The 17,815-nt window shown below is 37.2% G+C and overlaps 1 protein-coding gene across 5 annotated transcripts in view; it reads right to left on the bottom strand.

Annotated features, from left to right (window-relative positions):
- The window catches only part of SLF1 (SMC5-SMC6 complex localization factor 1), a 69,937-nt gene that overhangs the window by 13,217 nt on the left and 38,905 nt on the right, over nucleotides 1-17,815 (bottom strand). For all 5 annotated transcript variants that reach the window (XR_003511730.1, XM_027545603.1, XM_027545607.1 and 2 more), the window contains 3 exons: nucleotides 17,187-17,318; nucleotides 16,449-16,614; nucleotides 3,523-3,670 (listed from right to left, as the gene is read on the bottom strand). Coding sequence is in view for 4 of the 5 variants with exons in the window: in XM_027545603.1 (XP_027401404.1) it covers nucleotides 3,523-3,670; nucleotides 16,449-16,614; nucleotides 17,187-17,318 (446 nt within the window). In the remaining variant the exon portion in view is untranslated. The remainder of the gene's footprint in view (nucleotides 1-3,522; nucleotides 3,671-16,448; nucleotides 16,615-17,186; nucleotides 17,319-17,815) is intronic.

Below are 17,815 nucleotides of genomic sequence, written 5' to 3' on the forward strand. Positions count from 1 at the left end.
CTGCATATTGCTGCCCTGCTTATTTAACTTAAATGCAGAGTACATCAAGGGAAATGCCAGGCTGTGTAATCAAAAGCTAGAATCAAGACTGCCGGGAGAAATATCAATAACCTCAGATATGCAGATGACACCACCCTTATGGCAGAAAGTGAAGAAGAACTAAAGAGCCTCTTAATGAAAGTGAAAGAGTAGAGTGAAAAAGTTGGCTTAAAACTCAACATTCAGAAAACTAAGATCATGGTATCCGGTCCCATCACTTCATGGCAAATAGATGGGGAAACAATGGAAACAGTGACAGACTTTCTTTGCTTGGGTTCCAAAATCACTGTGGATGGTGACTGTATCATGAAATTAAAAGATGTTTGCTCCTTGATAGGAAAGCTATGACAAACCTAGATAGTGTATTAAAAAGCAAAGACATCACTTTGCCAAAAAAGGCCCATATAGTCAAAGGGATGGTTTCTCCAGTAGTCATGTAGAGATGTGAGAGTTGGACCATAAATAATGCAGAGAACTGAAGAACTGATGCTTTTGAATTGTGGTGCTAGAAAAGGCTCTTGAGAGTCTCCTGGACACCAAGGAGATCAAACCAGTCAATTCTAAAGATCAACCCTGAACATTGATTAGAAGGACTAATGCCGAAGCTCCAATACTTTGGCCACCTGGTGGGAAAAGCTGATCATTGGAAAAGACCCTGATGCTGGGAAAGACTGAAGGCAAAAGGAGAAGGGGGAGGCAGAGGATGAGATGGCTAGATAGCACCACTGACTCAATGAACATGAATTTGAGCAAACTCTGGGAGATAGCGGAGGACAGGGAAGCCTAGCGTGCTGCAGTCCATGGAGGGGCAAAGAGTTAGACGTGACTCAGCAACCGAACAAGGAAATGATTCTCCATCAAAATACTGACCAAAAGGACATTATTAGAAGGCCCAGATTCACTTGTAGGGATTAAGTATATTATTCTACAAGCTCTATAATAAACAATTTAGTTTCACATATTAATCGTAGAAAAGCTACTGCTCTTAAGGATAAATCATTTACTTTTCTCTCCTGACAAAGGCTTAAAATCAACATATAGTAACAAAAATTTAGGAGATATTAATTTGACCACTTTTAGATATATATATATTTTTAAACTGCCCATTTATGGCTTAATTGGAAGCCTAAGAAACCAATTGTGTGTGCTTTGAAAAGGGGAAGGAAAGGCTTAAACACACATTTCAAACAGGAATACAGTTTAATCTCTTGTAGTTTTAAATATCAGTGATCAAACATAACTGAGAGCAAAGTAATCAGTCTGTTCACAGGATTACAATGGTAACATTAAAGTCTAATTTCAGCTGAAGTCAGTTACCGGCTCAGATATGTTAGGTTTAAATTTGTCTTGTGAAAACTGGTAGTAACAGTGGGTAACAATGCTTGCTTTAAAGTTAAGGGACATTTGATTATGAGTAAGGAAAGCATTAAAGTTGATTCCCAACACACAGTAGAATTCTGTTCATACAAGGCTCATTATTTCATGTATTTAGTTAAACTGTAAGATAAGTTGTATCTCCCTAGAGGTTACCAATACACACTGGAAACAATGCATATAAATATACTGACAATCTGTAGAGGCACTGCTAATCCTATCCTGGGTCCTCTAACTCAAAGAAGTTTCATTATGGAATGAAAACAGGGAATCCTTTTAGCTGAATGTTTAGTTCCCATGCTAGCAAATAATGCCAGAATTCTGTTTCTAAAATGGGGGGGAAAAAAAAAAACCAAACCCACACACACTATCTGGTAGGAATGGTGGGAAAGAAATGATAAGAAAGGATTCTGAAGGAAGATTGAATTTGAGCTAAGAAATGTTAAAAAGTCATGGAACAAAGGACAGCTACTTCACAAAAGCAACAGTAATCACCCCTCAGCTCAATGAAAAAGAAAGAAAAAAAAAGAAGATAAAATGCTTTAGATAAAAATCTTCTAACTTCAGTAGTATAAAGAGAGACCTCTCTTTGCAGAGGGCATCATCGAATAAATCCTGAACCCAGTTACAGCCTGGACTCCTATTCTAGAATCTCTGTTCGAAGTATTATAGTGATTGACAGCATATTCAAGAACGTTTTCTTTTATATAAAACTAAGATGCAATGAAACACATGTGCAACAAAAGAGAGCACTTACTTAGCAGTCTAAAATATTTTTAAGTATATCAAAATCACCTTTTATATTTGAAAGCTATAAAAGTTCACTTGGTTTAAAATATGTTCATTTTAGAAATTTAGGAAAGAAGGAAAGAAGGGAGAAAGGGAGAGAGGAAGGAAATGGTTCACAGGGCACTACTCTGGCTTTGAAGAGTAAGAACATACATAGTGTGGATAACATTATAATAGCTTTGTATGGGGGCAGATGGTTACTGAATTTATAGTAGTGGTGATCATTTAACATATACAAATGTCAAACAATGTAGTATACCTGAAACTAAGGTAATGCTGTATGTTAACTATATGAAAAATAAGAATGTAAAAATGTCTTACAGAAGCCTCCCTTAACTCTGGAGACCCAAAAGAGTTAGGAACAACCTTCATGGGCCTCTCTGGTGGCTCAGACAGTAAAGAATTCATCTGCAATGCAGGAGTCCACAGTTCAATCCCTGGGCTGGGAAGAGCCCCCTTTAAAGGGAATGGTTACCCACTCCAGTATTCTTGCCTGGAGAATTCCATGAACAGAGAAGGGTGGGCTACAGTCCATGGTGTTGTAAAGAGTCAGACATGACTGAGCTACTAATATACATACATACAAAACATAAAGTAAGCATGTGAAAATGAGTTCTGTCATCATATTGCTTAAATAACATTCTATTACTTTAGGGGGAACTTTAAAATCAGATAATACAGGGAGGAGGAAGACTGAGAAAATTATACATATGTATTACATATTACTTTTATTTGTTTCATCCATGCTAATTTGTTAGATCATCAGACTCAATGGAAAAGAAGCAGTGGCAGCTTTTTGTTATAATAGAAAAATTATACAGCAACAGGTACATGGGGGAAATGTTTTAACCAGTAATATAAGCTCAAGTTAATATAAGTGGCTTTCTATACCATAGTAAGTATTCTGACCTAATGATTTTCATTTTTTAATAATGTTAAGTATTCATGCAGGAGGAGACCAGGAAACTGTTCATATAGCACAGACAACATTACAGAGAGATAATGGTTTCTAGTTGAATGAGTAGAAGTATTAAATGTATTAAAAATAGTTTTTACCACATGAGATTGGTAAACAGCAATCAACAGCAAACAACAAAAAAAAGGTAAATCTAAAATAAATTGATTTTAAATCAGTTTAAATATTTATTTTTAGGAGGTAGTTTAAATTTTTAGTTGTAGAATTAAGAAAAACATGATTAATATTATCCACAAATGAATAATACTTTATTTCCAGGTCCTATTTCCCACTCTATAATATCAAATTTTATAAAATCATGACGTGTGTGAGGAGTAAGGCTCATGCACCACAGACATACGTACCATCACATGAGAGGGAAACGTAACTTCCTACGTCATCAGACATGTGTCGCATCACGTTTCTACCCATATTAAGACCAAGGACAATCCAATAATCTATTGCTGCTCCAAGAATTCCAGTCAATAAGTAAGCTAGTTCATGTCTGAAGACCTAACATTAAGATGGAAAAATATTACTAAAACATACTGAAAAGTACCATTTCTATTATTTTGAATACTTGCTGAGGCAAAATATAGCTATTTAAAAAAATGGGGCATGCTAATGCTAAAAGGTTATTCTTAAGAACTCTAGCAAATTAACTCCCTCTTTTCATTCTTTCCATCTCCTCCTTTCCTTCCTTCCTCCCTGATCTATATCTACATCTAAATCTATATCTACGACAAAATAGTTAATAACATTTACAGCTCTCATATATGGATAGCTTGAAACAAACTTTTAAAGTAACTTCATCTAATTGTATCCAGTGCTTTAGTTGGGCAATAATTCTATTAAAACAATAAAGAAGTATTTGGCTTCTGTGGATTTCTGTTTACAAGAACATATGACTATAAAAAAAGAGAAATTTAGTCACCTCTACTGTTTATATATAAAATTAACCTTTAGATTTCCTTAAATGGCCTTTCAAAGGAAAAGACCTGAAAAACATAATGAATACAAGCTATAGCAAGTGTACTTTGTTGTTAAAAAAAAAACAATTGGCTGCTCAATTATTATTCAGTTCAGTTCAGTTCAGTCGCTCAGTCGTGTCCGACTCTTTGCGACCCCATGAACTGCAGCACGCAAGGCCTCCCTGTCCATCACCAACTCCCGGAGTTCACTCAGACTCACGTCCATCGAGTCAGTGATGCCATCCAGCCATCTCATCCTCTGTCGTCCCCTTCTCCTCCTGCCCCCAAACCCTCCCAGCATCACAGTCTTTTCCAATGAGTCAACTCTTCGCATGAGGTGGCCAAAGTACTGGAGTTTCAGCTTCAGCATCATTCCTTCCAAAGAACACCCAGGGCTGATCTCCTTCAGAATGGACTGGTTGGATCTCCTTGCAGTCCAAGGAACTCTCAAGAGTCTTCTCCAACACCACAGTTCAAAAGCATCAATTCTTCGGTGCTCAGCCTTCTTCACAGTCCAACTCTCACATCCATACATGACCACAGGAAAAACCATAGCCTTGACTAGACGGACTTTTGTTGGCAAAGTAACGTCTCTGCTTTGAATATGCTATCTAGGTTGGTCATAACTTTCCTTCAAGGACTAAGCGTCTTTTAATTTCATCACTGCAGTCACCATCTGCAGTGATTTTGGAGCCCAAAAAAATAAAGTCTGACACTGTTTCCCCATCTATTTCCCATGAAGTGATGGGACCAGATGCTATGATCTTCGTTTTCTGAATGTTGAGCTATAAGCCAACTTTTTCACTCTCCTCTTTCACTTTCATCAAGAGGCTTTTCAGTTCCTTTTCACTTTCTGCCATAAGGGTGGTATCATCTGCATATCTGAGGTTATTGATATTTCTCCCGGCAATCTGGATTCCAGCTTGTGCTTCTCCAGCCCAGCGTTTCTCATGATGTAGTCTGCATGTAAGTTAAATAAGCAGGGTGACAATATACAGCCTTGACGTACTCCTTTTCCTATTTGGAACCAGTCTGTTGTTCCATGTCCAGTTCTAACTGTTGCTTCCTGACCTGCATATAGGTTTCTCAAGAGGCAGGTCAGGTGACCTGGTATTCCCATCTCTTTCAGAATTTTCCACAGTTTATGGTGATCCACACAGTCCAAGGCTTTGTCATAGTCAATAAAGCAGAAATAGATGTTTTTCTGGAACTCTCTTGCTTTTTCCATGATCCAGTGGATGTTGGCAATTTGACCTCTGGTTCCTCTGCCTTTTCTAAAACCAGTTTGAACATCTGGAAGTTCATGGTTTACGTATTGCTGAAGCCTGGCTTGGAGAATTTTGAGCATTACTTTACTAGCGTGTGAGATGAGTGCAACTGTGTGGTAGTTTGAGCATTCTTTGGCATTGCCTTTCTTTGGGACTGGAATGAAAACTGACCTTTTCCAGTCCTGTGGCCACTGCTGAGTTTTCCAAATTTGCTGGCATATTGAGTGCAGCACTTTCACAGCATCATCTTCCAGGATTTGAAATAGCTCAACTGGAATTCCATCACCTCCACTAGCTTATATCAAATACCATATCTAACTTACAGATATACAGATATCAAGTTTAAACATTGCTTTATATTACCATTTCTATAATAACATTATTAAACTACTATAAGAAATATGGCAAGGCATACAAAATTTACTTATACTAATGTTTTACACTAGTGTTTAAAAACATCTTTCTAATCCATAAACTATGAGGATGAAGAGGTGTGAAAATGATATTTTTAAACACCTCTGATTTAAACAGACACATTTTTTCACAATGACATTAAACTAGTTAAAATTTCTGTAGTTTTGGTATTTGCTGTCTAGGCATGTTGGACGCGTGAAAAAAAAAATCACTAAATTAACAGTTGGGTAGAAAGCATGTGAAAAGGTTTTAATAAATGTTATGATACCCAAATAGACTATAACTGATATGTTCTACCACCATATTATACCTGATATGAGATGAGTAACAGAAATATCCAGCACTTAGCACTTTGAACCCTCAGTGACTACAGGATTTATTTCTCCTGCCCTCAAAGACAAGGTTCTTATGAGTATATACCACATCATTCCTATCATAAGAAGTTATTAAATGATTTCAGAATTGAAGTGCTATTTTGGGGTTGCTGTACAAACAAGGACAAATGGTCAAGCAGCACATACATCAGACCCACTAAAAAGGTGTTTATTGAGGGAAAATCCACAGACAGGACCCTTAGCAGGTGCATAGGTCCCCTTCTGCCCTACCATGATGTTGTTGGGCAGCACGTGGTATTCTGGCAGGCAGGGCTGGACATCAGAAGGTGGGGGACAAACTCTGAAGATTGGGACCAAAGGAATTCTAAGCTGCATGATTAGAGAAACACTGCTTTTCTTCCAACATGATCAGGGGCCAAGATACAGAACCGTGACCATACCCTGATTCTGTGAGGTCAGGATTCATGAGTGGGTAAGAGCAGGGCCCCTTCTCCTGGTGCCATTAGAGAACTGGGTTTAAACTCTGCCGCTGTGGTTGTGTGGCATGGGGAGTGAGCAGCAGGACTGGTCGTTACCACCAGGCTGGGGAGGTGCCCACACCTCCCTCAGGCTCTAACTGTGACAAACCTTGCAGCTGACTGTAAATGGCTCTTGTAAGTACTGGGTCTTAAACAGTCTTCAACGAACTTTACAGGAAGCAAACTCTGTTCTGTGCAAAGCCCAAATGTAGATGATCACTGAGCAATATTACTTCTCATGGTTCAATTTATCAAGAGAACATAAAACTGGACAATGAAAATCTCTATTTAAATTAGCAAACTGATCATGTCTAGATTCATACCACAGAATATTCCTTTCAACATATACGTATATCTGACTTTTAGCAATGATACTACTCAGGAAGAAAGCATGAGACTATTACATTTGATTTTTCAAAGTATTCCTCTATTTCAATCAGGGTTACTTCAGCTCCCTGGTCCTAAGACTCCAGATATGAAAGACAAGGTTAGCCCAAAGAGTTAAGCTTCATGTAAACCACAATCCTAACACTGAATGATGAAGCCCCGGGTTGGTAGGTGTCCAATATACTACTGGAGAAAAGCAGAGAAACAGCTCCAGAAGGAATGAAGACTCTGAGCCAAAGACGAAACAATGCTTGGCTGTGGATGTGTCTGGTGGTCAAAGGAAAATCTGATGCTGTAAAAAGCAGTATCACATAGGAACCTGGAATGTTAGATCGATGAATCAAGGTTAATTGGAAGTGGTCAAACAGGAGATGGCAAGAGTGAACATTGACATTTTAGCAATTGAACTAAAATGGACTGGAATGGGTGAATTTAACTAAGATTACCATTTTATCTACTACTGTGGGCAAGAATCCCTTTGAAGAAATGAGGTAACCCTCAGAGTCAACAAGAGTCTGAAATGCAGTACTTGGGTGCAATCTCAAACCGACAGAATGATCTCTGTTGGTTTTCAAGGTAATCCATTCAACATCATAGTAATTCAAGTCTATGCCAAAGAAGCTGAACATTTCTATGATGACCTACAAGACCGTCTAGAACACCAAAAAAAGATGTCCTTTTCATCATAGGGGACTGGAATGCAAAAGTAGGAAATCAAGAGATACCTGGAGTATCAAGCAAGTTTGGCCTTGGAGTACAAAATGAAGCAGGGCAAAGGCTAACAGAGTTTTTGCCAAGAGAATGCACTGGTCATAGTAAACACCCTCTTCCAACAACACAAGGGATGACTCTACACATGGATACCACCAGATGGTCAATACCAAAACCAGACTGATTATATTCTCTGCAGTTGAAGATGGGAGAAGCTCTATGCAGTCAGCAAAAACAAGAACGGGAGCTGACTGTGGCTCAGATCATAAGTCCTTATTGCCAAATTCAGACTGAAATTGAATAAAGTAGGGAAAACCACCAGACCATTCAGGTATGAACTAAGTCAAACTCCTTATAATTATACAGTGGAAGTGACAAACAGATTCAAGGGATTAGATCTGAAAGAAAGAGTGCTTGAAGAACTGTGGACAGAGGTTCGTGACACTGTACGGGAGGCAGTGATGAAGACCATCCCCAAGAAAAAGAAATGCAAAAAGGCAAAATGGTTGTCTGAGGAGGTCTTACAAATAGCTGAGAAAAGAAGAGAAGCAAAAGGCAATGGAGAAAAGGAAAGATATACCCATTTGAATGCAGAGTTCCAAATAGCAAGGAGAGATAACAAAGCCTTCCACAGCGATTAGTGCAAAGTAATAGAGGAAAACAATACAATGGGAAAGACTAGAGATCTCTTCAAGAAAATTAGAGATACCAAGGGAACATTTTATTCAACAATGGGCTCAATCAAGGACAGAAATGATACGGACCTAACAGAAGCCAAAGATGTTAAGAAGAGGTGGTAAGAATACATAGAAGAACTATATAAAAAAGGTCTTAATGACCTGGACAACCATGATGGTGTGGTCACTTACCTACAGTCAGACATCCTGGAATGCAAAGTGAAGTGGGCCTCAGGAAGCATTACTACAGGAAAAAAGCTAGTGGAGGTGATGGAATTCCAGTTGAGCTATTTCAAATCCTGAAAGATGATGCTGTTAAAGTGTTGTACTCAATATGGCAGTAAATTTGGAAAACTCATTAGTGGCTGAAGGACTAGAAAAGGTCAGTTTTCATTCCAATCCCAAAGAAGGGCAATGCCAAAGAATGTTCAAACTACCGTACAATTTCTGTCATTTCACATGCTAGTAAGGTAATGCTCAAAATCCTCCAAGCCAGGCTTCAGCACTCCATAAACTGAGAACTTACAGATATACAAGCTGGATATAGAAAAGGCAGAGGAAGCAGAGATCAAATTGCCAACACCTGTTGGATCACAGAAAAAGCAAGGTAATTTCACAACAAACTGTGGAAAATTCTAATAGAGATGGGAATACCAAATTACCTTACGTGCCTCCTGAGAAATCTGTATGCAGGTCAAAAAGCAACAGTTAGAACCGGACATGGAACACAGACTGGTTCAAAATTAGGAAAGGAGTGTATCAAAGCTGTATATTGTCACCTTGCTCATTTAACTTATATGCAGAGTACATCATGACAAATGCCGGACTAGATGAAGCTGGAATCAAGATTGCCAGGAGAAATATCAATGACCTCAAATATGCAGATGACATCACCTTAATAGAAGAAAGCAAAGAGGAAGTAAAGAGCCTCTTGAAGAATGTGAAAGAGGCGAGTGACAAAGCTGGCTTAAAACTCAGCATTCAAAAAATGAAGATTATGGCATGTGGTCCCATCACTTCCTGCCAAATAGATAGGGATAAATGGAAACTTTATTTTCTTGGGCTCCAAAATCACTGCAGATGATGACTACAGACATGAAATTAAAAGATGCTTGCTCTTTGGAAGAAAAGCTATAACAAACCTAGACAGCATATTGAAAAGCAGACTCACTTTGCTGACAAAGGTCCATATAGTTAAAACTATGGCTTTTCTAGTAGTAATGTATGGATGTGAGAGTTGGACCATAAAGGTGGCTGAGCACTGAAGAATTGATGCTTCAAAAACTGTGGTGCTGGAGAAGACTCTTTAGAGTCCTTTAGTCAGCAAGGGTATCAAACCAATCAATCCTGAGGGAAATCAACCCTAAATATTCACTGGAAGAACTGATGCTGAAGCTGAAGCTCCAATACTTTGAACACCTGATGGGAAGAGTCGACTCATTGGGAAAGTCTCTGATGCTGGAGAAGATTGAGGGCTGGAGAAAAAGGGGGCAAGAGAGGATGAGAGGGTTAGATGGCATCATCAAGTCAATGGACATGAGTTTGAGCAAACCCTGGGAGATAATGAAGGACAGGGAAACATGGCATACTACAGTCCATGGGGTTGCAAAGAGTCAGACATGTCTTAGTGACTGAACAACAACAAAACCATAATCCAGCACTGCATCATGTAAAAATAACACAAAACCAACCAGCTGAGACTTTCCTTATGCAAATAAATGTACATGTGTACCTGACACCACAGATGAGTATCAATATTGCTTACTATTCAACTCACCTTCAAATTATTGTTATTAAACAGAGACAGGGCTCCGCTGGGGGTCCAGTGCTGCAGAGTCCTCCTTGCAGTGCAGGGGACACCAGTTGGATCCCTGGTCCCGAAGGTTACCACATGCCTTGGAGCAACTAAGCCCATGCATCACAAATGTAGAGCCTGTGCTCTAGTGCCCGGAGCCACAACTATTGAAGCTTACATGCCCTCGAGTCCCTGCTCAGAAACAAGAGAAGCCACTGCATTGAGAAGCCCGTGTACCTCAACTACAGAGTAGCCCCTGCTAGCCTCAATTAGAGAAAGCCCATAAGACAAAGATCCAGCGCTTCCAAAAACAAATAAATAAATCTTAAAAAAAAAAAAAAAAAAGATAAGAAAAATTAAAAAAAAAAAAAATCAAGAGATAGGCACATCTTGCAGTATTTTCAAGGAAAGACTGCGGTTCCTTTACCATGGTCGGAAAAATTCCTACCAAAGTTATTCTATTTGTGTATCAATGGCTAAAATAGCTATCACATATCCGTTATAGAAAATTTTCATAGAAAAATATACTTTCAAATCAGGTTCTTGGATCCTTTTACACTATGTTCTTAACCATGACACTCACTATAACCATAGGACACTGTGCTATGGACTATACTCACTGTAACCTAACAATGCTATTTATAGCACAGAGAATATTCGCTTTGGAGTAGGTTAGAGGGGAAAAAGGCAAAAAAAAAAAAAAAATCATAAAAAGAGAAAAGCTTTCTTGGAATACTGAAATGTTTACTAAAGCTGAAAGAGTATAGCACAAATAACCTAAGATTTAAAGAAATGAAAGATATAATTTACAGATGTGACATATTTACCTTGAAACTCCCTTCTAATATGTTCAAGTTTTTTAGAAGACATTCTGTCAATACAGTTCTCTATTATCTACCAGTATAAGTAATCTCCAGGTTATAAACTTGGCAATCTCCCCAAAACTGACCAGTGTGCAGAAGAAATCTGAATGTTGGACTTCTGACTCCCAGATTAGGGCTTTCTACAATATCCCACAGCAACAGATGACAAACTGCTCCTCTAGTACCTCTGGCAGAAAGAGGCAAACATTAACTATATACTGTGCCTCTTCCTATTTTGAACAGTGGCACATGAAATGAGACAAAGTGTTGGCCGCTAGTCAAGGTTTTGCCCTAAGAAGCTGTGACATCTTGAATACGTTACTTATACTCTTCAACCTCAATTTCTTTATCTTTAAATACAAACTAGTTTCCATTTCTACCAATAACTATATGGTTATAATTAAACAGCATATAAGGACATCACAAAGAAAGGCAGGACTAAGCACTGAGCTTAGTAAAATGTGTACCTCCTCTATAACCTTGACACATCCCACCTCTGCTCTAACAAGGAAAGCCCAAGCTTTCTGAGATTATGACAATGAAATTCATTGCCATTGTGTCACTCTGCAATACTTTCTGATTGACATTATGACAAAACAATATTAGCATAAACTGAGGACTTCTGTTTAGCTAATGACTTAAATTGAATGCTTCAACTAAGCAAATCAAGATACAAATGCTTTGCAGTACAGAAAATGATGCCTGTGAACATGCATGGAATTCGTGAAATTGGAAACTGCCAAAGATTTAATTAAGTACAATAATGAATTCTAACACATAAAGTACCAAAATTAAAAAAAAAAAAACCCAGCTTATATGAAGTTAAGCAATACAAATGTTAAATAAAATATTTGCAAAGCTCAAAACCAATTCTCATACTACAACTGATGCTACAATTTCTTATACACTGCTTTGCAAATGTTTAATTTACTTATAATCTGAACAAAAATCTTCAGGTTAAATATGTATGAATTCGTTACTATTTACATTAGTATTTGCTGAGTAAATTCTTAACTGTGGGAGTCCTTTGATGATTTAGTAAAATTGTGGAAACATCACTTTTATTATTGTTTTCAATTATAAATGCAAATTTCATTTATATAATGGATAAAATGTTTTTTCTTATTTATGCATTTCTGCATAAATAAGAAAATGTTTTCTATACTTAATGATTTTATTGTCTAATCAGTAGAAAAAAAAGGCAATGATAATTAATCAGGATTTTATCACTTTTAGCTTATAAGTGTAGTTACACCCAGCAACAATCCTCCCTTTTTAATTCAAATTGAAAGAACAAACAAAAACCCTGAAAAGAATTTTTCTTTAAAGAATGCATCAGACACTTCCTAATTAAGAATCTTTAAAAATCAATAAGGAGATTCCGTTTCTGATAACGGAGGTCTCCCTAATTCAGATAAACTGTCTTACAAAAGAAAACTTAAAATGTTGAATATGTAAAACATCTTCTGTAAAGTTAAGAGAAACTGCTCAGCCAGGATCCAGGAGAAGGTAAAAACCAAGTGATGCCTCAAAGCTAGCTGACTTTGCCCTAAGGCCATCTGCTGACCCCAGAGAAAGAGCTGACATACAGGGGAGAAGAGAGAATAAAAGTCATGGCCCAAGGCCTAATGCCCAATATGCTGGCACCCTGCAGGGCTTCAATCTCAAAGCAAGCACGAAGCAGAAGCAAAACTACCTTTATCTGTAGCCCTGTGCTTCACATAGACTATTCAGGAACCCTTGACCCCAGCAACAAAAATTCTCCCTACAAGAAAATAGTCAGTGTCTTTGCCACAAACTGTTTCTACAAAGTAATTTTTTAAATACCATTTACAGCATACAGTCAGGCATACCTAGTTTGCAAGAAAATATAAAAGACAAGAAAACAGCAGAAACAATAGAAACAGACTCACAAAAACGTCAAATATGGAATAATCAGACATAGACTGTAAAATAACTATTGTAAGCATGTTCAAAGAAAAAAGAAAATCTTGAAAACTTTGTAGGGAACCAGAAATCATAAACATATACCATAGTAATTTGTAAGTTAAAAAGTCTAAAACTGGAAAAAGTACAAAAATTAAAAGTGCAATCGCCACGTTTATCTTTTTCAGTTCAGTTCAGTCACTCACTTGCGTCTGACTCTTTGAGACCCCATGAATCGCAGCATGCCAGGCCTCCCTGTCCATCACCAACTCCCGGAGTTCACTCAAACTCATGTGCATTGAGTCGGTGATGCCATCCAGCCATCTCATCCTCTGTCATCCCTTTCTCCTCCTGCCCCCAATCCCTCCCAGCATCAGAGTCTTTTCCAATGAGTCAACTCTTCGCATGAGGTGGCCAAAGGATTGGAGTTTCAGCTTCAGCATCAGTCCTTCCAATGAACACCCAGGACTGAATCTCCTTTAGGATGAACTGGTTGGATCTCCTTGCAGTCCAAGGAACTCTCAAGAGTCTTCTCCAACACCACAGTTCAAAAGCATCCATTCTTCGGCGCTCAGCTTTCTTCACAGTCCAACTCTCACATCCATACATGACCACTGGAAAAACCATAGCCTTGACTAGATGGACCTCTGTTGGCAAAGTAGTATCTATGCTTTTCAATACGCTATCGAGGTTGGTCATAACTTTCCTTCCAAGGAGTAAGCGTCTTTTAATTTCATGGCTGCCATTACCATCTGCAGTGATTTTGGAGCCCCCAAAAAATAAAGTCTGACACAATTTCCACTGTTTCCCCATCTATTTCCCATGAAGTGATGGGATCAGATGTCATGATCTTAGTTTTCTGATTGTTAAGTTTAAGCCAACTTATTCACTCTCCTCTTTCACTTTCATCAAGAGGCTCTTTAGTTCCTCTTCTCTTTCTGCCCTAAGGGTGTATCATCTGCATATCTGAGGTTATTGATATTTCTCCCGGCAATCTTGATTCCAGCTTGTGCTTCTTCCAGCCCAGCGTTTCTCATGATGTACTCTTGTTAGACACAGTTGAAAAGAGACTAGTGAACTAGAAATTGGATGAAAACGCTATTCAAAACAGACTGAGTGCAGAAAAAAATGGAAAATAAACACAAGAGGGTAAAAACACAGAGGATACAAAGAGGAAGTATAACGTTAAGTTCAACTGGAACTGATAAAGCAAAAGAGAAAATGGATCAGAGGAAATTAATTAGAAGAGGAACTATGTAAGAATTTTCCTTAAGCTAGAAGAGACTTTATTTATGGCTGCAAAGCCTTTGACTGTGTGGATCCCAACAAACTGTGGAAAATTCTTAAAGAGATGAGAATACCAGACCACCTCACCTACCTCCTGAGAAATTTGTATGCAGGTCAAGAAGCAACAGTTAGAACCAGACATGGAAAAACGGACTGGTTCCAAATCAGGAAAGGAGGATGTCAAGGTTGTATATTGTCACCCTGCTTATTTAACTCATATACAGAGTACACGATGCAAAATGCTGGGCTGGATGAAAAACAAGATGGAATCAAGATTGCTGGAATAAATATCAATAACCTTAGATACGCAGATGATACCACCCTTATGGCAGAAAGAGAAGAAAACTAAAGAGTCTCTTGATGAAAGTGAAAGATGAGAGTGAAAAAGTTGGCTTAAACTTAACAATCAGAAAACTAAGATCATGGCATCTGGTCCCATCATTTCATGGGAAATAGATGGGGAAACAGTGTCAGACTTTTATTTTGGGGGGCTCCAAAATCACTGCAGATGGTAATGGCAGCCATGAAATTAAAAGACGCTTACTCCTTGGAAGGAAAGTTATGACCAACCTCGACAGCGTATTGAGAAGCAAAGACATTACTTTGCCAACAAAGGTCCATCTGGTTAAGGCTATGGTTTTTCCAGTGGTCATGTATGGATGTGAGAGTTGGACTGTGAAGAAAGCTGAGCGCCAAAGAATGGATGCTTTTGAACTGTGGTGTTGGAGAAGACTCTTGAGAGTTCCTTGGACTGCAAGGAGATCCAACCAGTCCATTCTGAAGGAGATCAGCCCTGGGATTTCTTTGGAGGGAATGATGCTAAAGCTGAAACTCCAATCCTTTGGCCACCTCATGCGAAGAGTTGACTCACTGGAAAAGACTCTGATGCTGGGAGGGATTGGGGGCAGGAGGAGAAGGGGATGACAGAGGATGAGATGGCTGGATGGCATCACCGACTCGATGCACATGAGTTTGAATGAACTCTGGGAGTTGGTAATGGACAGCGAGGCCTGGCGTGCTACGATTCATGGGGTTGCAAAGAGTCGGACACGACTGAGCGACTGGACTGAACTGAACTGAACTGAACTGAATCCTATATGAGGTCAAAAAAAAAAGTTGAGTTAATTTCAGAAAGCAGAAATCATACAGAGCTCACTTTTAAGCTGTAAGTTACTATTAGATATTAATAACAAAAGCACAGACAAAACCCACTAACGACAAAAAGCCATCCATTTAGAAGTTTTAAAACACTCTTTTAAAAATTTCTTGGATCAAAGGGGGATTCATAATTGACAATAAAAAACACTTTGAAAAAATCAGTAAGAACACCCTACATTAAAGGATCAAAACTTGAAGGAGGAATCTCAAGTTGTACTCAAAAGGACATTTATATTAAGTACACATATTAGAAATAAAGACTAAAAAAAAAAAAAAAGAAGATTCAAACATTCAAGAAGACAGAAGAGAAAGTAAAAGAAAGGGATTTTAAAAAATGAACTGAAATTAATAATACAGAAAAGTTAACAATAAAGTCCCCAAAAGATCATTTTGAAAAGAAAAATGACTAACATTATGCACCTAAAACATGGAACAGAATGTTGCTATGAACTTTACATATTTTCTGCATTTAATTTTCCCAGTTACCCTTCAGATAAATGTACTAACATCACTTTATGTTAAATTTCAAATGATAAGCAAAACCTATTTATGGAGAAATGGTTCAGGAAATAACTCAACATCAAGAAAGGTAGTTTTAAAAACAAGTAGAACTTATTAGTAGCTCACCAAAAAGTTGTATGGATTAGCTCAATTTTTAAAATCCATAGTTTCTTAAAAATTGAAACATCCAGAAACATAAAATCTAGAATGATAATCAACTGTAGATTTCTTAGCAGTAATAGCCAAGTAATTCTCCAAATGTGAAAACGGCACTACCACCAAATGAGGAATGATGAAACCAGCCACCAAGAATCTTTTACTTTAAAATTAGATAAACAAAATAGAAAACAATGATATATTTGGGTACATATTAATTTTTTTCAAGTAACTCCAAATATAAAAGGAAGAAAAAAGATGCATATGTCAAAGAAGTACTTTTTTCCAAAGGCCAATGTTCATTTGTAAATTAATCCTACTTACATCATTAGACTTGCATTTTTCCTTGTGAGAATATATAGTCCACTCCAAAAGCATATTTACAGGTTTGGTCAAAAGCCCAGAGGTCTCATTTCCTGACCAAAAGATTTCAAGAAGAACTGCCTTTCCTGTTATTTTCAGACTCTGAGAATCTGACCAGTCATACAACCTAATAAAAAGACAAATGAAAAGCATTATCTTTATGCCAATTTAACTATTACAGTTACTAGGCATAAGAGCTGCTAAATTGATCATCACAGTTATTAGGCATAATATCTTGCCATAAAACAAAAAATTCTAGCAATTTCTGAACATAGGAAAATCATAAAATATAAGGATCTTAATATCGAGTTATAATTCAGGAGTACACATTAATGTAACTGCAGGTTTTAGAGCATGTGCAAAGCTTACAGATATTATAGCCAGTGCTAAAACCTGGTATAGCTTTTTACTTAGGCTTTCAATTACTAAAGAATTCAAAAGTATACAAATTCTGAAAAATAAAAACAATCTATCCAAACGTGTAAGTCAGTGAAAAATAAAAATGTGAACTAAGGAAACATAACATATAAACCTTTACCGCTACTGAAGGACTGAATCTAGACATATATTTTTCAAATAAATCTACTTTAAACTAGAAAACAAGGTGGTTTTTTAAGAAATGTATATGTAAATAATTAGAAAAACGGTACATAAAACAACATATAGAAAAGATATATATTTTTTGTGTTTAAAACTTACTTTTGACTCAGATGTCGGACTTCACTTTCAATCAAATTAAAGAAAAATTTAAGCAGTGTTAGGTGGAGTACCTTAGAGCCAATAATATTTTCTGAAATTTGATGACAAAAACTTTCATTGAAAAGGCAAGACCTGGAAAACATGAACCCAACAATCTATAACATGTAACAACTCACTGAGTAATTTGTGAGCAAATTATTACGCTTCTCAGAAAATCATCAAAATTTTAATAAAGTTTGCTCCCACAAAATGTACAGCAAATTAAGCAAAATTTTATTAATAATATATTTTCTTCCTTTAAATATTAAACCCTGTCAAATATCCCATACAGTTAATTTTTCAACAATAGAGATCTAATTTCCCTATTTTTCAATGATTGTAATGTTTAACAACCAGCTGTTAGTCTCCCTTTGTATTCATTTCACTGAAAAAGAACAAAAGAGCTATGAATTTCATTAATTCATTGATTCAGATGATCAGCTACAGTTTCAATTAGCTACACTCAATTTATAATATTCTCCATAATCCTCCTCTTACTCAGATTATTTTCTTATTCATATTTAGTAAAATTAAGATTATTTAGAGCTATTTTTTTAGTTTTAAAAATTCAGTATTTATTTTCTTTCCAT

The sequence above is a fragment of the Bos indicus x Bos taurus genome, chromosome 7 (genome assembly GCF_003369695.1).
Source record: "Bos indicus x Bos taurus breed Angus x Brahman F1 hybrid chromosome 7, Bos_hybrid_MaternalHap_v2.0, whole genome shotgun sequence".
NCBI lineage: Eukaryota > Metazoa > Chordata > Mammalia > Artiodactyla > Bovidae > Bos > Bos indicus x Bos taurus.